This window comes from Carettochelys insculpta, chromosome 1, assembly GCF_033958435.1.
Source record: "Carettochelys insculpta isolate YL-2023 chromosome 1, ASM3395843v1, whole genome shotgun sequence".
NCBI lineage: Eukaryota > Metazoa > Chordata > Testudines > Carettochelyidae > Carettochelys > Carettochelys insculpta.
The window spans coordinates 365,308,923-365,332,367 of NC_134137.1; the positions used below are offsets into that span (position 1 = coordinate 365,308,923).

Genomic DNA, 23,445 nt, shown 5'->3' on the forward strand with positions numbered 1-23,445 from the left:
TTGTAAAACTAGACAAATATCTATGTAAGTTGATGCACCTCCTAGAAGACCTTTGTGTGCCCCCTAGGGTACAGGTACCCGTGATTGAGAGCCACTGGTGTAAAACATATAGTAGACAGTTATGCAGGAAATGATTCAAAGGATACTTTCTATGATTTCCTGTTCCCTGGCATATTACACTGGCACGCAGGCAATACTGTTGGAAAAATGGGCAAGTTAGACTTACCAGGTACAAGTAATTTAAGAAAGTTGGGGTGAAATCCTGGCATTATTGAAGTCTAGCACCTGTTGAAATCCGACTTGGTGCCTATTTCCATCTGTAGGCCCCCAAGTGCCTTTGTATATTTTGGCTCCTGGTCCTTCATTCTACTTATTGGACAACACAGTACCCACAAACTACAACATGGGCAGCAACCCCCAGCATGGGTGCCAAGAGTGGCATGCAGGTCGATTTTCATCAGCACGTCAGGCAGGAGCTCAGCTCACCCCTCCTCCCCCATGCAGCTGGGAGCTTGCTCAAAGCCATGACACCTGTGGATTAACAAAAAACGTAAAGCTCCGAATCTTTATTATTGAAGCTGTTGTAAGGAAGACAATTAGTGTCTTGAAAAAGTATCACCTGCACTCCCCTGTACACAGAGGTCGAAAGGTCACATTTCAGCACTCCGCCTCAGAAAGGTTGCTGACCCTTGTACTAGAGTTTGTGGTGATGTGTCTGTTGGAATGTGCAAATCTAATTTTGCATGTTATCTTGACTGATAGAAAGTGTGCCCTTTCTTGGGGCTGCAGGCCATTTGCTCTGTAAGTAAATTTTACAACATCGTCAGATGAAGTGTCTCTGTGTGACCTAAAAGGGAAGTGTTAAATTTCTGTTAGGCAATCCGTTGTCATCTGGTACTGTTATAATTCCTTTAAGCATATAGTTGCGAAACGGTTGCTGTTGCAAGTAGAAAGATTAATGTGGCAAGTGGGAACTTAAGCAATTTTGGTGGAAGTGTTTGTAGGGGCTGGGGAGACCCAGTTTCTCTAATTTGGATGATTGGGATTGGTATTAAGCCAGATATTTGATAAAGAGCTAAGAAGGATCGACCCCCCCCCCCCCCCCCCGCCACATCCATTCTTTAAAAATTGCTCCACGACTCTGAAACCCAAACAGAGTAACTTCAGTAGCTGAAAGATGTTTTTGGCCATGGGGTCTCAGACATTTCATGGGGTGAGCCAGATCTAGAGAAAGAAAGGTGGAAAGGTACAGTCCAGTACCTTTCCTTTCATTCACAATTTAATGGACCACATCTACCCTGCCTTGAGGGCAAGGACAATTTCCCTCTGTTTTAAAATTGTGTAATATCCCTGTGGCAGTTACTTACATGAAAAAGTAGTTGCAGGGAAATATTCAGAGTGGGATTGTCTAAATCTCTTAGCATTGCCAGGTATTTGATCCCACTGAAGTCAATGGAAATTTTACTGTTGATTTCGATGGAAGCAGAGTTGGACCATCTCAAGAAAATCCTACCTTGATGTATACGTTTAGTTCTTTTAATGGAGTTTGGCACCTGGAATGGGGGGTTGGCATCATGTGACCCTCTACCTAAAAGGGGACTGACAGCGTCGACTCCATCGACCACAAGAGGTCCGTGAGTAGTAGTTTGAATACTGTTGTTTTAGCCTCTGAGAGAGACTCCAGGGTGACTGTTTGGTAGTGAGGGGGTTCATAAGCAGGGCTTTGGAGGGTGAGGAATTTAGATGAGGCACCCAGGGTGAAATGAATTAGTTATAGAATTTGAATTAAATGCATCAACCCGTTCTTTCTGTGTTACCCTCTCTTTGCCTTTAAAAAAACAAACAGGCCATTTTAATATCGAAAGACTGCAGCCTTCAAATCACAGAAATCTTCCTTTCTTTCTTCTCCTACAGAGAACCGTGATCTCCTTCCCCAGGGCCTCAGTATGATAACTTTCCCCATCTCCTCAGCAGCTGCTTGCTGCCAGCTTGCGGAGCAGGGATAGCTGTTGGCCTGCATATTTCTCCTAAAGAGTAGCAACAGCTAGGCCTAATAGACGGCCCACTGAGCTGCCTATTCGTCTGCTGAATAAAGGAGAGGCGACTTTGGAAATGAAGTGGTACAGCTGGCAGTGGGCTGTTACACATGAATACCTATCTATCACATTAATTAGGTAGCTATTGTCAAAATCTGCGATAGGGACATCTTTTCAGCCTGTTGATTTTAAAGATAACATAGGGCGTACAGAGAGTGTTTGCCAGCGGATTCTAATAGAAGGCGAATGGAAGCAGGGAAGCGTTTCTTCAAATCTCTTTGTCTTTTACTCTGTCCTGTAGGCTTTAATATTGCTGAATATAACTTTTTCAAGAGCCACTTGTTGGCAGGCCACATACAAGTCCTTTAGGGTACATAGGACCTGGGAGGTGTAATTCCCATTCTGCATAGATGTATAACTGCTTCCTCTGCTTAAGCTATAGAGTAGCAGTGTGGCTAGCCTCCCATTGTGTGAACAGGGGTGTTCTTGGGCAGCTACTGTCTGTGGGGCTGCGACCATGCTGCTGTTTTTAGCTATCCAAGCCGAGCTAGCGTGTGTATGTCTGTCCACCTTGGGAATGACACTTCCCCACTTCTGAGTCACAAATGGCACATCCTTTGGTAGCTGTGTGCGCCGCTTCCTTGCAAGGAACCAGACTCTGGCCTGGGCACTGCTTTCCCTTCTGCTGCTGCAGTCTGGCTACTCGGCAAGAGGCTAGGAGACCAAGAACTCCCAGTTCCCATTGCTGTCTTTGCCACAGGCTTGGTGTGTGTCCTTGAAGTAATTTAATCCCATTTTCTTTCTGTATAAGGTTGAGAAGATTGACTAGGTCCTGTCTGTAGTGTGGTAAAAGCCCCCGAGTGCACTGGGGAAATTTTAAAATCCCTGATTAGACTGGCGCAGGTAGATGAGAGGTCTCCGAGTTCAACAAAGCGTAGCTTTTAAATTCACTCATGGTAAAAGGCAGACAGTGCGACCCAGTGCGGCACTCAGGCAAAAAGGAGCCCGCCAGCACCTCCACAGGAGATGTGGTGTGCCCCCAGCAAGGCTCTCACCTTCTGGGGCTCTCCTGCAGACCAGGGGCTGGTGGTGGCGTCACGCTGTGGGAGGCATGTGCACTCCCAGGTGGGCTCTTAGTGGGGCATTCCCATCTCAGCCCTGTTCTGCTCCTGCCTCTTGCTGTGCTGACAGGCTGGTTGGCCCCACTGGAACAGAAGCAACACGGGCCAGGGACCCATCCACAGCCAGGTAACACAGCCCCCAGGCCAGCCCATAACCCCACATTGGTCTGTGACTGTCCCAGCCCTGAGGCCCATCCCCTACCCCAGGGGCTCAGTTTACAGGTCAGGGGAAGCTGAAGGCTCCAACCCTTCAGCCCCATCAAAAGTCTTTCCAGGATGTGGCTGCTCTTCCCCTTCCTGTCACTATCAGGGAACAAGGGGAAAGCGCACAGCTTGCCAGTATTCCTCTTCCTCCTGGATGGGCAGTGGAGGGGGCTGGGGAGTGAGCAGCCCACACTGTGGGCTTTCCTCTCACTCCCTGAAAGAGATCAGAAGGGAAGAGCAAGCAGTGTTCTGGTGCAGGTTCCACCTGAATGGTCTGGCATCCTCGGGACCTCAGTTGTCCTGAACGTTGGATTTTGCTGGACCAGGGGTGGCTAATGCTCCCCAGACCCTGGCCATCCCTGCTGGCCTGCTGCAGCCACTGCAGCAGTAGGGTCTCCTACCCAGCGTGGAGCTCCATCCGGGGCAGCTGAGGGGCGCTGGCTCCCCAGCTCTGTGCGGGACTGCTGGTTCTCTGGCCTCGGGCTGCCAGGGGACTCCATTTTGCCTCCCTGTCCACTCCCTCCCATCTCCCATGGAGCTGCCAGCGATGTTGCCTGTGACCGCAGCCTCATTGTTCCCCACAGAGCTGCTCGGAGGCCAGCTTAGCTTGCCCTCCTGCCCCAGCCTTCTCATTCAGGAGCATCCTTCATCCTACTGGATAAGGCATGTTGCTGGACCAGAGAGTGCTGCTTTTTGGAGATGCAACTTGTACAAATCTTAGGGGGAGGAAGGGTTGAATTCACCCCATCCTTCCCAAATGGCATCCTTGCCCCTCTCCAATGCCTTGAGCCCCCCACCTAGCCTTGTCTCCTGCATCTCCCCCGCCCTGACTCCTGCATCCCTCCTCACATACCTCAAAGCCCTTCCTCCTACCTCCACATCCCTGACTTCTGAGCCTCCCAGAGTCCCAGCCCCTGCTCCAAGTCCCCTGCACTCCACTCCACACTTCAGCTTTCTTACAGGCACTATCATATCTCAAGCCTCTGCTTTGAGGCCTCCTATCCTCACTCCCCTATGGGTAGTTTCTGACAATACCCATAAGAGATGTAAGTTACTTTCACCCCGAGTTCACTTTTTAGAATAAAAAGCTAGTGAGCCATTCCTTTAAGACTCCAAAGCTGTGTCTACATGTGCACGCTACTTCGAAGTAGCGGCACTAACATCGAAATAGCGCCCGTCGCGGCTACACGCGTCGGGCGCTATTTCGAAGTTAACTTCGACGTTAGGCGGCGAGACGTCGAAGTCGCTAACCTCATGAGGGGATCGGAATAGCGCCCTACTTCGACGTTCAACCGTGTAGACGATCCGCGTCCCGCAACGTCGAAATTGTGGGGTCCTCCATGGCAGCCATCAGCTGGGGGGTTGAGAGACGCTGTCTCTCCAGCCCGTGCGGGGCTCTATGGTCACCGTGTGCAGCAGCCCTTAGCCCAGGGCTTCTGGCTGCTGCTGCTGCAGCGGGGGATTCATGCTGCATGCACAGGGTCTGCAACTCGTTGTCGGCTCTGTGTATCTTGTGCTGTTTAGTGCAAGTGTGTCTGGGAGGGGCCCTTTAAGGGAGCGGCTGGCTGTTGAGTCCGCCCTGTGACCCTGTCTGCAGCTGTGCCTGGCACCCTTATTTCGATGTGTGCTACTGTGGCGTGTAGACGTTCCCTCGCTGCGCCTATTTCGATGTGGTGCTGCGCAATGTCGATGTTGAACATCGACGTTGCCAGCCCTGGAGGACGTGTAGACGTTATTCATCGAAATAGCCTATTTCGATGTCGCCACATCGAAATAGGCTACTTCGATGTAGGCTTCCCGTGTAGACGTAGCCCAAGAGAGAGAAAATGAGAGGTGTGGGTGTGTGTTGGGGGGGTGTAGTTTCTACCATTTCCAAGGGGACTATTGGACACCCCCTGAATTTTTGAGGATGGACAGTCTCTGAATTACTGCCCTGTTCTCTTGCTCTCCAAGGGCTTGGCAGGAGACGAGCTGTGCAAAGAAATGGTAATTCTAATACCCCCCGCCCCTTACCTGTCTGCTCACCCCCAAGCTATCCCAGCTGTCCTCTGTTAGAGAGAGTGCAACTAGTCTCCAGCTCAAACAATCTCTAATGAAAAGCACCATCTGGTTTTGTGCAGTACATCCCCCAAGTAGACCTCTGTATTTAAGTAACTTCTAGTCTGTGCTGCTGGAGGGCGTTATCTGCACGTGCGCACAGCTTTCTGAATGTCTTCGGTTTTTATTTTAAAACCAGGCCATTCTAACTCTCCCGTAAAGGGAATTGAAAGGCCTAGATGATGATGAACTCTGTAAGGGAAAGATCTACAGGTTGTTCAATCAGAGGTGCATTTCTTTAAAAAATGTCACCCTTCGGTGAGGGGAGAGGCACCGGCAGCATTGCCTTTACCCACTCTAGGCTGCCCACTGCTGAGTCCTGCCCTGGTGTCCTTGCTTCTGGATCTGTGAATCTGTGCTGGCATCTGCTGCTTATGGATAGTTACAGAGTGGGAAAAGGGTCACAGCTGTCAGGGCTGGCAGCTTTGGAAATGACTTGTGTTCTGGTACGTATTATTAATTTCTGCTTTGAGAGCAATCCCAGCTTCTAGACAAAATTAATTTTTAAAAAAATAGCTTCTTTCCTGAGCGTCAGTAAATGCACTAATATATGCAGTCATCGCTACTGTCTCTTACCAGACCGCGTATAATTGTTTGCTAGCTTTGCATGCTTGTTCAAATCATCTTTTTTTTTTTTTTTTATGCCCCTAATGGCCCAGCCCCTGGCTTTATTAGAGATTTCCCTGTCTTGCTGTGACCAGTATCTGTGCCGATCCCCTCCTGTCCAGGATCCCACTGTTTCCATTTAAGTCTATAGGGTGTGATGCCTTTGCTGTGGTGTGCCCTAAAATTTGCTTGACCTCTCCCTCCCTCGCTCCCCCCCATTTTACAGTCCCAGGCTGTCGTGATGTCTTATTAGATTAACTATTGTTGGTCCCTTATTTACTGCATTCCCCAGCTAACCCTCTTCTTCTCTCTGTTTGACCCCCTTCTGTGGACTTAATTTTAAGAAAATGGCTCCCAACAATACCCCGGAAAAGAAGGGGTATGTTTACACTATGAAGTACAGCTGAATTTATTAAAGTCGAATTTGTTACACTGGATTTTATAAAGTCGAAGTTTTGTCTGCCCCTGCCCACAGTCATCCTCGCTGATCAGCAACGTTCAACTGTTGCAGCAGGGCATTGTCGGAACCTATTCTGCAGTCTCCTGAGCCCTGTTGCATTCTGGGCTTTTTCACTGCTACATGATGGGAAAATATTCCCCGCAGGCAGTTGCGGGAGTGTAATGTCATCATCCCACACTGCATTGCCCTCACAACAAATGGCCATTTTTCAGAAGTCTCTTTCCCCAATGAGGTATTGAGTTGTCTGAATCATGGACCTGTTAACCAAATGTGCCCTGATAGCATCCACTGTCACCTTTCCACACTGCAGTGCCCTCTTTCCCCTCCCTTTGAAGCCAAAACGGCCAATTTTCAGAAGGAAATTAGGAAAAGTGGGGAGTCCCAGCGGGCATTGGTGTCCTGTGGTCACCAACACTCAGAAGGGGAAGAGAAGGAAAGACACAGTGCCTCACTTTCTAGTGGTTAGTCTAGCTCTTCCCCTGCCAACAGCCAGCCCCCAAATCTTTCCCGGTTTTGAAGCCGGCATGCGCAAGCCAGGACATGCTGCTGTCTGGAAGCATGGACTGCACCACGCAGCAGGCATGTGTTTTTATTTGGGGGGGTAGTCACATGGTGTGGTTGGGTGAGGGATAGACCCCCGACTGCATGGCATCTGTAAGGGGGACGTGGGGGCTGCCCCCATAAAAAGTGACCCACAGAAGAGAAGTTTCTCAGCCTTTCATGCAAGCATGACCTCTCCTCCCCCCCGTATAAGCATGACACCTACAGCCCAGCTGCCACATGCTGCGTTGGGTCAGGGGCTAGCCCACAAGATGAAGTGAGTCCCTGGCTCTCCTGATGTGTCCATGCTGGAGCTCTGGAAAGTAGCTACATGTGATTGCCACACTGTTCATAAACAAGTGAATTCTAAATGCCAGGCTTCCCATTTCCTGCTTCCTGCTCACCTAGAGCCAGGACATGAAGGGACACCTCGGGGGGGCATTGTGGGTCAGTTTCCGGTGCTAATAAAATCAGTTTTATCCCTCATTAATCTACACTGGTTTAGCTTGACATTGCAAATTCAGTTTTTCTAGTAACATCATTGGGAAGTCAGCAGTACAGAAGTCAGCATTATAGCCTCTTAGAATCGACATATTGACTGCTGGGGTGTAGACGTAGAGTTTATAAAATCGACCATGGAGTCTTAAAGTCATCTTTGTCTCCTAGTGTAGACCAGGCTAAAGTCTTGATAAAACAGCTTTGTGGCAGGAGAGAGTCTCTGTTTCAACACAGCATGGGGTGGGATCTTTGCTAGAGGGAGAGGCCTGAGCCAAGACTTGCTACTTGGTCATGTTTAGATTTTTGTTTCACTGTAAGTGAGAGGAGAGTGTGTTTGGTTGAAGGCAAGCATAAATCTTGATTTGTTACATCACTATTTCTTTTGTTCCAATTCCTCTTCTCTCTTCCTGGGTTTTGCTTAAATCTTGTTTTGTAGAATTCTTCTAGTGACTGAATGTTTATTGCAAGAAGTTTGTTCCCAAAGGGAAGAGAGCCGTGCAAAATCAAGAGGTCCTGAAGAGTTTGTGGGACCTAAACTTTGGCTACAGGCAAAAGGCCTGGGCAGGAGTTTTCTTTTTGCAGGCTGTGTTGCCGAGATGCAAACATCTGGAGAAACAAGAAGAAGCCCCACGGCACTTTATAGGCTAACAGATATTTTAGAGCATAACCTTTCGTGAGGAAAGACCTGCTTTTGTCGTGCATCTGACGAAGCGGGTCTTTGCCCATGAAAGCTTATGCTCTAAAATATCTGTTAGCCTCTAAAGTGCTACAGGACTTCTTGTTGTTTTTGTAGATACAGACTAAACACCTGGAGGAGACCCTGGTATAAGAAGGAGACATGAGTGGAAGGAGGTGTGCTTGAATCACACCAAGCTGACCTGAAGATGTATGTACATTCGCTTTTTTAATATGGCTGCACTGGGGATTTTTAGAAAACTGGTAGCCTGACTAAACAGTGTAATTTGTGCTGTGTTTTTAAAAAGAATTGTTCTTCTATGGGGTGTAGGATTTCAATTGTCTAGTGGTCACTGCCCACAAAAAGCTAGATCCCATTCTGCTCTATTGGAGTGTGATGTCTCCCCAGTGAATTGCACTTGGTGCATCTGACAAAGCGGGTCTTTGCCCATGAAAGCTTATGCTCCAAAATATCTGTTAGTCTTTAAGGTGCTACAGGACTTGTTGTTTTTGAAGATACAGACTAACACAGCTACCTCTCTGATACCTGCACTTGGTTATAATTCTCAGTGGGAGCCTAGGATGCTCCAAAGCTTAGAGCACAGAATATGACATGGGGGCAAGTCTTGCAAGGTCCCCAAGTCCACTGCATTCCAGCCTGCAAGAGCCAGTGAGCTACAGCTTTATTGCCACTGGCAGTGCACACTGCTGTTTGCACTTCTCTGTCCACATTTTTTCTCCTGTACCTGTTTAATGAGTTATGGAGTATTTTATGCTTTGATATTTTTCAACTACCGAGCACCCTAGGCACATTGACTAATTAAATCTCTCGGTAACAAATGTACAAATAATTGTATACATCCATCTTCCTCTCCCCGCAGCCATCCTGAAAAAGAATTATGAAGCAGATTTTCAAAATAGTTCTAGATTTATCAGTTTGTATTTAGGTGCCTAAAGACCATGAAGTGGTTATATCTTTAAAAGCTCTCAGCACTTTGCAATTCCCTTTGTTCTTTAGAACTGCTGGGTGCTAAGCATTTTTACAAATTCTGGTCCAAACTGTAGATGTTTTCAGCAATGTTGAATATCTGGCTGTGTATTAAAAATAAAATAAAATGGGTGTCCTATTTAAATAAAGTAGATATTAAGAATTATGATAAACTGAAGAATCACGGGGGTCACTTTTTCCATTAAAAAAGCAAATTGGATTTGGGATCATGATGCATTAGATTTCCAATGGCACATTTTTTAACGGTAGCAATTTTATTTAAAATCCTTTTGTCTGTTTTTCATTTTCTCCTTTCAATGGCAATTTCTGCTCCTTTATGTAGGAAGCCCTTTACCACTGGGTGACACTGTTTGACAGTGTTCTTAATAATAACAGAGAGGTTTGTGGTATTAGTCTGTACTCCAGCAAAACAAAGCAGCAGAAGTGTAGCACTTCTCTGTTACTATTCAATATGCAAGGCAGTACCTTTAGCTGTTTGACATGGAGATCCAGTAGCTGTATGAAATAATCATTTTGTTAGTCTTTAAAGTGCTACAGCGTTCTTAATGTTCGCTACACAAAAGCCTGAAGAAGCTGTCCCTGAGCTTCTGATTTCTTCCTAAAATGCCTAGAATTTTTATTAGGTATGCTGTCATCATAGGAAGCTCCAAAATGTGATTAATCCCAACCTGCCATAATATGGCCAGTGTCCCAATTCCTTCCTCTTGAAACACAGCTGATGTCAATAGAGTTACACGAGGGGTGAATTAGGTCTGATGAGTTCTTCCACTCCAGTAATCAAATTTTAAAATAATCTAAGGACTGAAAAATATTATTGTTGTTTCAGTGTGTGGATTGATGTTGAACTGCGTATTAATAAATTGCTAATTTGGGGGGAACAATGCAAATGCAAATTATTCTGTCAAGTTTATTTCCCATGCAGCAATGATTTGAAAGATCTGCTTCAACTAAAAGTCAAATTTGCTGCAGTGTGTGCTGATTTAACATTACAGTTCTTCAGTGAGAACTACATTTCATAAATTTGGTTGCATATTTTTAGTAAATCTTGCTTAATCCTCACAAAATGAATTGTGTTTGTGCATAACCCCTGCACAATATTTCCTTTATTACCATAGAAATAAAGGTGATTCATCCACACACATGCATTCTTTGGAGCAGGCCCAGGGCAGGATTGTATTATTCCTTTGTCCACAGCATGTCTCTCTTCCCCTCTGCTCCGTGCCACTGCCCACCCATCCAGTATAGGGGCTTGAACATCTACAAAACCATGGTGTTACCGTTAATAAAAAGGAAAGAGAGACATTTTGGTAAACCTAATGTTAGAAGGAGAAAATGGAAGCCAAAAGGCATACCTAAGCTTTCATAGACTGATTTGTTTCTTGTCAGTATCCACTGAGAGGCAGCATGGCTTCATGGGTAGAGTGCTGGACTGGGATTTGGGACAGTTGGATTCTGTTCCCAGTTATGCCACTGATGGCTAGTGGGGGACCTTCGGCAAGTCATGTCCCCTTCCTGTGCCTCAGTTTTCTCCATAGATAAAATGGAGCTGTGATATTTTGCCTTCTTTACTTTGCAGCCCCATCTACACCGCATCGCCCATCTGGAAGGGGCATGCTAGTGAGCAAGAGTGAAAATTCAAACAAGGCACAGATTTACATATGGTATACCTTATTTGCATACTTTCACGCAATCTTGCTTCGGGTAGGGCCTTTTCCAGAAGGAAAAACAGCTGTGTAGGTGGGGGAATAAGGGTTCTTCTGGAAGGGAGGTTTTCTTCCAATGGAACCCTGTCAACCCAACTGTTTTGGCTTCTGCCCCTTCTGGAAGGGCGATGCAATGAAGGCACGGCTTAGGTGTTTCAATGGCTACTGATGAAAAAACTCTGTATATGAGCAACACGATGTTATCATTGGCCTGGTGGGAGGCCTTGGTCAAGTCTCTTCACTTTTATATGGCAATTTTTTTTTCTCCTACCATCTTTATATTTACCTTTTTTTCAGTTTGGATTATTTGATCTCTGGGGAGAACCCATCTCTTACTACATGTGTGGACAGTGCCTGTCATGCACATATGGCCTGCAGGAGTCTCAACATCCTACTAAAATACTTTATTAATTCATGGGTGCTGGTGTTTCTTCTGCACCTTTAATTCCACTACTATCTGCCCTATTCTTTGAAAAACTTACCTATTATGAAAATCTGTCATAATATCCCCAAAGGGATGATATTCTTTCTGTCCTTCCCTGCCCCAAATTAAACAGTGGTACTTGTGACTGCAGATTTTCAACATTTTAATCTAGCAGCTTCATTTAACTAAAATTTTAGACAGAAGTGTAACGATAGAATCATAAAATACTAGAACTGAAAGCAGGACCAGGCACCCCTGCTTAGATATTTATCTAACCTGTTCTTAAATATCTCCAATGATGGAGATTTTATAAACATCCTAGGCAATTTATTCCAGTAGTAAACCACCCTGACAGGAAATTTTTCCTAATGTCCAGCCTAAATTTTCTTTGCTGCAATTTAAGCCAATTGCTTCTTGTCTTATTTTCAGAGGCTGAGAATAACTTTTCTCCGTCCTTGTTGTAACACCCTTTTAGGTACTTGAAAGCTTCTATCATGTCCTCCCTCATCCTTCTCTTTGCTAAACTAAACAAATCCACTTCTTTTAATCTTCTCTCCTAGGTCATATTTTGTAGACTTTGTCATTTTAGTTGCTGTTCTCTGGACCCTTTTCCATTTCTCCAATTTCCATTTCTCTATGTAGATCTGACCATTCACACCTTCTCAACATTAGTGCTTCAGAGGGTTGTTTGGTTGTTGTCTGTCTGTCTGTCTGTCATAGAATCTTGCAGCCGTAACACACAACCTTTAGGAGAAATAAATACAGCCTCTTGTCCACCGTCCCTTCCCCATATCTTTGGAAAATGTAAAAATTCTCCAAGCTATTTGTCGATTGCTGCCCCATTCTTACTGCGTGTAGATTACAGAGCTGTGGTTCACTCCTCAGCATAAATGCTCTGCTGGGGACTGGTCCAACCCAAGGAGACTCGCTTATCCAACATATCTCTTAATATATGTGGTTGACTTCCCTAGGAAGTACTGGGATGTACAGTGAGTCTGGTGATGATCGAAAAGGAGAGGCTAGTGTATAAATATTAAACAAGAAGCATTAATGTGGTGGTAACTGAAGAAGTGCAGAACACTACCATGTTTATTCTCTTCTCCTTCCTTTGGGTGTTCATAAAATTTCCAGTGCATACATCTTTAAGCAGATACTTCCTATTCTGGCTGCTCCACTGGTGTTTGGTTGATGTGATAGTCACTACAGTATTTTGAGTGAGTCAGGGAGAGAAACTTTAAATATTTAATTGGATTTCTTAAAGGGTATTTAGTGCTTTAACTAGTTTAATATCCACTCAAGTTACAACAGAAATAGTTGCAGACAGCAGTGCTTGCTGGATTCCAAATCCCCAACTTTATTGCAGTAGCTTAGGAGTGGGTCCTGCAACAGTTAAAAGTAAGTGGTAGCCTGGCTGTTGTCACCAATGGGAACTGGATCAAGTTCTTATTTTTTTGGCAGCTGGGTGATTAATGAATGTATTAAATGCTAGTGGTAGTACCTGGTCTCCAGCTGCGCTTATTCAGTATCAACTAATCAACAAAACATTCCAACATAATGTTATGGAGTTTGTCTGGCCTAATTGCATGCCACTCATTAGACTTTCAAATTCATACTTCCAAAAGCTGTGTGATAATGGGAGATAGGGACCAGAGAGAGAAGCTGCAGCAGTATTAGATATGAGATTAACAATAATTAACCATAACCATATGCATTTAAACACAATATTTAAAACAGTGGGCTCTTTGTTACTGGTGTCTCCCAATGCATTAATCCAGGACTTTAAAATTTTAATGCCATGTATGAATTAGGTGGGCCCAGATGTAAGTTTCCTAGTCTAAAGGAAGTTTTATTTATATTGAGCTGTACTGTGTATGACAGAGGTCCAGATTTACAACCTTTGTTGCTCCCTGGCATTGAAAACCACTTACTGTCTGACACTAAATAAAGTCTTTATGCTTAATATGGGGGAGTCTGGGTGAACATTTGTGGCTTTGTGGCATACAGGAATGTAGGCTAGGTGATCTAATGGTCACTTTCTGGCTTTACACTCTTTGAAGCTGTGAAACTGGGGTCACCTTGAACCACCTCTTTCCCTGATAACAAGAAGTCCTGTAGCACCTTAAAACTTACAAATTTATTAGGTCATGAGCTTTTGCAGGTAAGACTCACTTCTTCAGATGATTGGAATAGACAAAGCTTCATCTCCTAGTCCTACTACTGACAGGCACCCAAACTCCCTTTGTTTCCTCCTTCCTTCACCCCTCCCTTCTCCCACTATATAAGCCCAGGATTCTAGGGCCATTTCTACATTACCCAGAAGGTTGACCTGCCCAGGATTGATCTTCTGGGGTTCGATTCGTATGCCTGGTACAGACATGTGAAATCAACCTATTGGGGGTCAGCACTTGAGCACTCTAAGGGAGGTTGTTGGGAGAAACTCTCCCATTGACCTTACTCAGCGAGGACGGCCAAGTAAGTCAATTCTAGTTATGTAGTTGCTATAGCTAGAATTGTGTATCTGCATTCGACCTATCTGTCTAGTGAAGACCAAGCCTATGTGTTTATTCCACCTACTGAGGACGGTCCACTGCTTGCCAGTGGTTAAATACACATTCTTGCCTTCGTAGGCTAACTCCAAGGAAGCTGGGTAAAAAGTTTTCCACAAGTTGCTCTGGAATATGACCATCTATGGTGATATTGTGTTCTGGACAGAGGACGTAATAGTCTTAATGACTTAGTGGTCTATATAGACACTGCTTGTTTTTGCCTACTCACTACAACCAGATTTAACTTTCCAGGAAAAAAAAGTGCATCCCTATGAAAGGATTGATTTTCATTCATATGTTGTAGCATCTTTAACTACATTAGCGCTTTACACTGAAATACACTGACACAACCTTGTATAATACATTATACTTTGGTCACTACTTCCATCAGATGATTTTGAAATGCTTTGCAAACATTAATGAAGTTGACCTCCTGGGGGACAGGTTAACTTACCCCATTTTGCAGATGGAGAAATAGAGACACAAAGATTCTGTGATTTGCTCCAAGTCGCCTAAGACATTTGTGCAGAAGCCAGGTCTCCAGACTCCTCAACTTGTGTCGAAAATGAGCCTTTCACTCAGCATAAATAATAATACATTACCACATACACTATGAGGATGTTGAAACAATCACTACAATATGTTTCTTATCTATCTACTTCCATAGATGTATCCCACTTAGGGACAAGTAAAGGCCACAGGGTCCTTTTGACCCTTTTATAACTGAGGGCCAAAATTCCTGCCATCTTTAGATGCAATCTTCCTATAGAACAAGAGCATGATCAGGTGCTAAAGCATCATTTACCTTTTTTTACTGCTGCTCCCAGCCAGCAGTACCAGAACACCCACTCTCGCCAGCCCAGCCCACCTTCTACTCACCCAAAACAAATGCTCTTGCCTTACTTTAAATCCCTTGGGACCCCTAAAGCTTACTGGCTTTAGAAGTCAGGCTAATAAACCACGGTACGTTTGGGGATCCGAGCTGGATAAAGCATGAGACCTCTTCCCCTAGGTTAGAAAGAAAACTAACTGCAACTGAAGAGTTAATTCTTAATTGGCTGTTACTATGAACATTCCTAATTGGGGGTCTCTTGCATTCCTTATGAACAGATATTTTTACGAACATGGTGCTTTGTTGATACACACAATGTTCAGAAGTGCACAGTTTGGAAGGGAAGTGGAAACTGGGGTAGTATGAATTTAAGCAGCCTTTTCCACCCAAGCATGAGTGTGCAAGGCTGTGCTAGTTATATAATTTTGGAGCAGAGGCATGGTGAACTATTTTCATTCTAATGCCTCTGAAAATCAGAGAAGGAGAATGGAATAATTTTTCTCCTAAAAGAATGCCTTAGGGTTACTTGTTACAAATCACAAGTCTATTCAGAAGTTTAAAGATCTAAAAATGTAAGCCTTTCAAAAATAGCGTTTGATGGGCTATAGTACGCTCAGAACAGATGTTCAAGTTCTTTAAAGAATAACATTTCACTTCAGAAGACATTAAGCGATTGAAAAAATGCTTCTGTGCGAGATTAATTTTAAAGTTTAACTAGGCAAAAAATAAAAATTAAGTGAATTATCCTACTTACTTGTTCCAGTGTAACACTTTGAAGCCTGGATAAGTTTACCTATCTATAATCAGTAATATTTTAATTTTTAAAGGGGCTTGAATGCTGCCTCTGCTTTCATAGCTGGAAATAAATGTGGGTACCACTTGAAGTGAGTATATATTTCGTATGCATAAATTTACAAATGCATGTTGTGTTTGCTCTCAGAAGAGAATTTTGAAATCCAAGTTCTGTATTAGTTCTGCTAGGAGAACACCACATTTCAGGTGTTTTCCACTGCAGAGTAATTAAAGCAAATATTGAGATTTCCTAAGGGGCTTGTAACCACTAAGATATTTTGGCTTGAATTTTCCAGGTTGCAAGAACTGGTGGGAGCTCTAGTGTAGACAAGGCTCCTGTAGTTGCCATATTGTAAAAACAGCCCTGAAGAAGGGTCAGATGAATCTGTTAAAAATGATAGTGGCTGCCTGTAGCTCTGTTTACACTAATGCTTGAACTGTTGCTACGATCAGTAGACCTAGCCAAAAAAACCCTAGTGTAAACACAAATAAAATGTGTAATATGTAGAACATTTAAAACAAAAAACAAAAAAAAATCACTAGAATATATTTATAGGCTCACCAGTATTGGAGCAGTAGCTATGTTAGTTTGTATCTGCAATAACAACAAGAAGTCCTGTGGCACCCTTGGAAGCTTTCATGGATAAAGATCTATTTCTGATGAAATGGGTCTTTGCCTACAAAAGTGTGTGCTCCAATAAATCTGTTAGTCTATAAGGTGCCACAGGAATTCTCGTTGTTTTTATATGCTCACCATAATTTATTTTGTAGGTTCTCAGACCATAGTGTTCTGTCTGTCAGCTTGGAAATGCAATTAATGGATCTATTCTGCTCCTGCTGACTGTATTGGCCAAACTCCCATTGAATAAGTGTTCTTATGTTGGTACTTAGCAATGTGTTACAAAATACTTTGAGAAAACGTTTATACCACTACTTTGTTCCAAAGTTCAAACTGAGCCAGAAATATTCAACATATGTATAAAAGTTTTCTGTGCCTTGAATTAAGATACCAGTAATATAGTGAAGAGAATTATGCACCATCAGTAGATTTACATATTGGTAACAAAAATTGAGTGAAGTCTGTCTCAAGCAAATATTTGTGTTTAATTCTTTGTGCCAAAACCCACACAATATTGCCACAGAACTGAGAAGATGACCTCTATTTGGGATACCCAGATACTAGGTTTGGACAAGGCCTGTCAAAGACCTCAGCTGCTTTACTATGTCGCACAAGAGCAGGGCTTGGGAAATTTTTAATGTTAAGCCCCAGCTAATCCAACTCATCCCTCAAGAAAATATCAACCTAAAATGTCTATTGTGATGATTCATAAGTTTTACTGCTGTCCATTGGCATTCTGAATGAAAGCAGTAAAAACTCACAGGACATTGTTCAGTTTTCATTTTGTTGCAGTTTAACAAAGCTGTTTGCCGCAGCAGAGGCACCAGGACTGTTTGTAGACTCAGGAAGATACCACTGAATTTTTTACATTCACTTCAAATATGGTATAGGATCCCCCCTCACACACACAATCATGAGGCCTGGAAACAGTAATTTTATCTTTGTCTTAAATAAGAAAGGAGATATTTTTTTGAGAATCTGTTGGCTCTCACCTGGAAAATAATTGCAACATGTTCTGTCCTCAGGGTATTTATTACAGGTTGAGCCTCTCTAATTCCTCTCTAAACCCTTTGGACCTGATTGGTAGTGGACATGGGAATTTGCTGGATTATAGATGGTCCATATTGTCTCAATGCATTACTAACACTTCCACTGCTTACTGGGCTCTTAGAAGACATTTGGGGTAAATTAGAGATAAATAACAGCACAGAACACTATCAGAGAGGTGGCCATTAAAGTCTGTATCTTTGGCCTTCCCTTTTATTGGAATCCCCCCCCCCCCACCATTCATGCATCTGATGAAGCGGGTCTTTGCCCACGAAAGTTTATGCTCCAAAATACCTGTTAGTCTAGCAAAGAACACTGAGAGCCAGGACTCATGGTGGTAAATAAACTTTATGGGACCATGGAAAACTTGGCCACGGCCATTGCAAGTGGACATTTGGCTAACTAAAATCATGCCTGATGATGGATATTGCAAGATGAGAGAGTGCTGGATTGGAGAGGTTCAACCTGTAGTTTTTGGTTAGTGGATTTAGTCCTCTGTCTTTTGTATCTGCTAGAATACTTAAGCCTTCTGTGTAACTAGGGATCTGCCCTTAGTAATCTGCATCTTAACAAAATTCTGTGTTGAGTTCTGCTTTTCCGCTGCTGGTAAGTGGCACACGTGCAGTGAGACGTGTAAAGGCCTAAGACAATGGCTCATTTAACAAGCTGATGAAGGCAAAAATAGTTTTGTGTACTTGAGCTTTATAAGGGAAAAATGGGAAAGAAACGTAGTTGAAGTGGGTGGATGGGTATAGCCCTTTCATTGCTTCTAGTGAAATATAAAGAGTTGTATATAGGTGTCAATGGGAAGCCCTGCCTGCCTCCCAGCTAAAAATATTTGAGTAAAACAGATAACACTGGGAAAATAATAGAAATTTGTTTGTTACTTGAATGGAGATGGACAATAGCTTGAAAAGCAGTAGAAAACAGTAACTATTACTGTATGTAGTACTGGAATATTTCTAAACAGCAAGTTTATTTAATTACTTAATCGACATGCTATAGAGAAGATTTTGATGCACATTTAGTTTCATGTATAATGGAGGTATTTTTGTCTAGACATGAATTAAGTTTGCGTGTTTTGACTTGAGAAAGGGTTTTATTGATGTGGAACTAGTTGCAGTTTAGATGAGCCAGAATTTGAGTCAACTTCCAGTTTTGTCACTTTATAACATCAAGCCAAGATGCTTCCTCTGTCTGTGCCTCAGTTTCTCATCTGTGAAATGGGGATAATGCACTGTCACTGTATGGAAATCATGTTAGTTCTATTCAATATTGTCACTGATCATTTATTTAGATTTAGGGATGGTTGTTTGGTCCATGTTTGTGCAGCACCTGACACAATGGATCCATGACTGTGACTCCTAGCTGCTCGAATAGTACAAATAATAATACTACTTACATAGGGAGATGCAGGATTGGGCCTACAGTTAGTGATAAAGGCTGAGATTTTGCAATGGCACCATAGGGAGTGACTTGAATTGCCTAACTTTCTTATGTCCAGTTTGAAGTCCCAGCTGGAGTAGTTGACAGCTAAGGTCCTTTGTTTTTGGTACTTACTATCTTTTTATCCAAAAAATGGTGAGTTTTAAAAAAGTAAGTGTTTGGGTTTTACTGGCTCTGTGTTTTTTCTTCTACCTGAATTTTGGACAAGCCAGGCCTCTCTTCCCCCTTGCAGCATCAGGGAGTAAAAGGGGCAGGGAGCCAGGTCTGACAGCTGTGACCGGTGAACTGCTGCCGTGACAGGCTCCCAGGAAGCAGGTTCTTTAACGGCTATGTGGTGAGTGGCAGGCACCTGTCTCTCCTGCTGCCCCTTTTTTAAATTGAGTTTTCACCCTTTTTACAAAATTTGGAATAAATGCTGATAACTTCCCGGGAAATTTTTAAATAAAACCCAAATACGAAGAGCCTTATTTATAGCATAATGGCTAGTGGCCAGATTTTCACCTCCTAGGCAAGTAGTTACCAACTCAGGTCAGTCTCTTTACACTGCAGAGCTCAGTTCCTAACACAAAGGATCAAATTTTACAATTTTATATTTTCAAAAGAAAAACCAAGGAGAGCCTGTATGGGGAGAACTGTGTTCATGCAATATTTAAAATATACCCTTTGAAATCTGTGATGGATCCTTTCTGATGCCTTCCAAGTAGACTTATGTTCTGCAAAATGCCTTATCAAACATTCCCAGACAAAGAGACTGCCTCATAATCCTTCAATTGTGACAGAGTTGCTATAATTCTGCATCTCCATGTGAAAGCAGCACTAAGTGTGGTGGTGATTTGTTTGTATGATCATAGATGCTTCTAAAATATTATGTATTTACCCGCCATCTGTTCATATCTGATTCTCTCTGAGTTGACAGAACTTGTGTTAGTGTAGAGAATCTGAAGTGTCTTTTCCCTTAAAAACGAACGTTCGCCTGTGTAGCAGAGCCAATTAGAAGGCTACAATAAAGCAGACCTTCACATAAAGCAGTGGTGGGGTGCACAGTAGTCCTTGCATCCAGAAATGTACTTTTTAATTTTATATGTGGCATCTTGATAAAGTTAGTTGCAGCATATGAGAAAAGGCTGATCATGCTGTTGTTAGAGAGAAACATTAGGAAATGGGGGAAAGGGTGGTCTTTTGTATTTTTAGGAGAGACAGTGTTTCTTTATTACTTCTCTCTGTTGTTGATGTCAATAGAGGATTTTCATGACACATCTTACTCTGTCTGTAGCCAAGTCCTGAGTTATTATAATGTTCTTACTAATATTTACATTGGCACCCAAAGGTCCAACTCAGAAGGGGGGTTGTTGAGTTGTGCACAGCACACATGCATACAAAGACAAAGTCACTGCCCTGAAAGATTAATGGGCCAATGCCTAAAATAAACCTCTTAGTTACAGTGAAGTTAGTAGGTGATGTGTAAAGGGTAAGGGGGAAAAATATGCATTTATTCTGCGTCTCTGAGTTCCCATCAATACCACACTCACTTCTATTTTGTGAGAGTATTGCTGCCATAACAGAAGGATCTCATGGATTTGGGAGTCTCCATTGACTCCAGAGAGCTTTGGACTGAGTTGGTAGAACCGATGTGGGCCCAAGCTCTGAATTCTTTTATGTAGAAGTAAGTAAACAGTCCCAGTCTAGTGGTTAACTGGTGAGAAACTGTGCTGGTTTGTACCCCTTGCGAAACAAAGCAAAGGAGATCACAGTGCAGATACGGTTAAAATGCAGATTCAGTTTTCACCCTGGGGGGTGGGGGGAAAGGAAAGGTCTTGGAGTTTCTCTCAGCATCTCTATATGAAAAAGTCTATGATGTTCAGCTGTTTCATCAACCATGATGATCGAGGTCTGTATTTCTTTATGCAACATCAAATTCATTTACCTCTGAAACATGAAATACGGTGAGTGTCTTTTGTCTTTTGAAATGAGCTGTCAGTTGTCTCCAGTGAGAGCACAGTTGCAGAGTGCAGCTTCTACCTGATGAGACTCTGTGATAGTAAATAAAGGCAGAATTTGGCCCACAGTGTTTAATTTTAGATGCAGGGGCTCTGTGTCCTGTTAAATGTAATCAGTATTAAAACTCTAGTTTGCAGATGACCTGCTAATAAAAAAGCTCTTTTATGTTTATAATAAGACTATGCTTTGTACAGCTTGATATGAAGAGCATAATCTTTGATGTGAATCCAGCGTAGTTTCAGTGACTTCAAACCACCAGAGCTTCCCTTGGTTTATACCAGCTAAAAATATGGCCCGTAATTGTTAAAGTTCCCATATCAAAGTTTGAACATGTGGTTCAAAATCTAATTGTAGTCAATATGTGAATTTTGATCTGCATTTTGGGAAATGTTTTCCAAATTATTTTCTTTTTTCTAAGAAACAAGAAGCATTTGTTTAAAAACACATGCTTCTTCTCTTTACGGTCCTGCATCACCGTCCTGGACTTACCTAAGAGAGACCATATTTTCCACTGCAGTTATTACGTAGGGTTACTGGTAGAGGGAAATATATACGCGCTTAATATATCAGTTTTATTTATATCGTGCAGTATCTTAGTTTTATGCTTCTGAACCCTGCTCAAGCAAAATACTTAAACCTGAGTGGTCTCGCTGAAGTCAGTGAGACAATTCACATGCTTAGTCATGTGCTCAGTTATTTTGCTCAACTTAATTCTCAGTGTAAAGATTTGACAATTAAGAAGGTCTAGTTTATTGAAGTCCACAGCCTGAAAAATTTTGAGGAGGAAGTTGTTCCTCAGTTTCCCCCAGTGCCCGACGTATACTGTGATTTTTCTTGCAAAATTTTGGAAACGGGTAAATTGCTCTAGAGCCTTCTCTCTACTGACAGCTAATAAATAGATCTGTCTGTAAAAAAGGTAAATGTTACCAACATAACCTATTTCAGCTGTATGGATTAAAAGTTCCATATTCATTCATGAGAAAAGGTCTTTAAATGTTGTTTTAGTGTTATTGTTTCTTTTGTTTTATAGATAACTTAAGTGAGGACACTGAACTCAAAGAGCCATACCTTATTCCAAGAAATATCATGGCCGAACCAGACTACATAGATGAAGACAACCCTGAACTAATCAGACCTCAGAAACTAGTCAATCCTGTGAAATCATCCCGGAATCATCAAGACCTTCACAGAGAGCTCCTTATGAACCAGAAAAGGTGACTTGAACTGAGCTTTCAATCCATCATCAAAACACTTGTCTTCATGAGCAGTGCTACAGCAGCGAGGCTGCTCCGACGGGGCTGTGGTGCTTTAGTGAAGATGCTATTAAGCAGATGGGAGAGTTTCTCTTCTTGGTGTAGTTCAGAGCTGTTTACACAAGGGTGAAGGTGGTGTAATGACACTGCTGGGGTGTGGCTTTTTCACACGCCCCTGAACACCGTAGTTATGTCGCTTTAGGCCTCTTGTGTAGACCTGGCCAAAGTGTCATGCTACCGAAAACCTGACTGACACTTTGTATAATTTTAAATATTCAATAATGGGAAGAGTTAGGGCTAGTCTTCACAAGCTTTAAGTTGTCAGGGAGGTAAGATGTTAATCTGCTCCTTACTAGCTTGCTGCTGATTGTGGACCCTGCTGCTGCACATTAACAAGTCATCATTTCACTCTGATCTGTTCACTTTTGAAATGAAATCAGACCAAAGAAAATAAATTACATGTTAATGTACAGCTGCAAGGCTGCACAGGGTACAATGAGTCTACCGAAGCTAGTGCAGGGTAGATTCATACCCTGACTTGCTTCAAACTACAAGTTTGCATAAACAACACTTAAATTACAATTGTATTGAGTTGATTAGTTGTGTTCCAGAATCTAATCTTAAGTTTCTTTTAAAAGATACTTCAGTTAGCTGTGATGCTGTTATCGCCTAAAAATGTCCACCAGGTTGGGGTGTTAGTTGGTGTGCAAACATGTATGATAAACCCTGTCCAGAAATATTTCTTAGTCTGTGCCTGTGCTAGCTGCCTTTTTAGTTTGGCCTTCCTGCATTTCCACTGCGTAGTTACCGTGCAGCACATAGGAGTGCATTGCAGTTCACACTCTTGAAGTCTATGAGAACATGTATATAGGCTCTGAGATAATCTTCAGAAAATGAATTAAATATACATAAACTGATGCAATCTACAAGCAGCCCAGAACAATATCTCCAGAAAAAATGCAATCTTGTCCTATATATAATAGGATGATGACTTGGAGCCTAGCGATAACTCAATAGGTATCTCACCGCTGATCAGAAGGGAAGTGTGGAGTTTTTTCCCACACCTTGCTCCCACCTGGAAATCCTTTTTCAAGAGGGGGACTGAAACTATAAAAGGGGCAGATGCCCTACGACACCTCCCCTCTCTTTCTTCCGATTGCCTGCACCTGAAAAGATGAGGAAAACCACTGTTGGACTCTAAGGGAGGGATCCTGACTGCTGAAAGTGTGTGGTGAGAAAATTTTGCTTTGAATGTAAGAGTTTGATAATTTAGGCACCAGTAAGCATTTTAGCTTTATTTTTCCATTTAACCATTTCTGACTGTTACACTTCATTGCTTGCACTCATGCAAACTCTGTCTATTTGTAGTTAATAAACTGTTTTATCTAATCCAGTGTGCTTAAGTTGAGGCATCTGAGGATGCTGTTTAAAATAGTAAACTGGCACATTATTCCATTCAAAGAATAACAGGCTTACTGCATTTAAACTGTCCAGAAAACGGCTGGAGAGGACAGGAATTACTGGGAGGGGAAGGTGCTA

The 23,445-nt window shown here is 42.9% G+C and overlaps 1 protein-coding gene across 1 annotated transcript in view; it reads left to right on the forward strand.

The window, feature by feature from the left end:
* FAM107B (family with sequence similarity 107 member B) overlaps positions 1-23,445 on the forward strand; it is an 86,295-nt gene that overhangs the window by 46,068 nt on the left and 16,782 nt on the right. The window contains exon 2 of the mRNA XM_074984176.1: positions 21,684-21,867. Coding sequence (XP_074840277.1) covers positions 21,740-21,867 — 128 coding nt within the window. The 5' untranslated portion in view covers positions 21,684-21,739. The remainder of the gene's footprint in view (positions 1-21,683; positions 21,868-23,445) is intronic.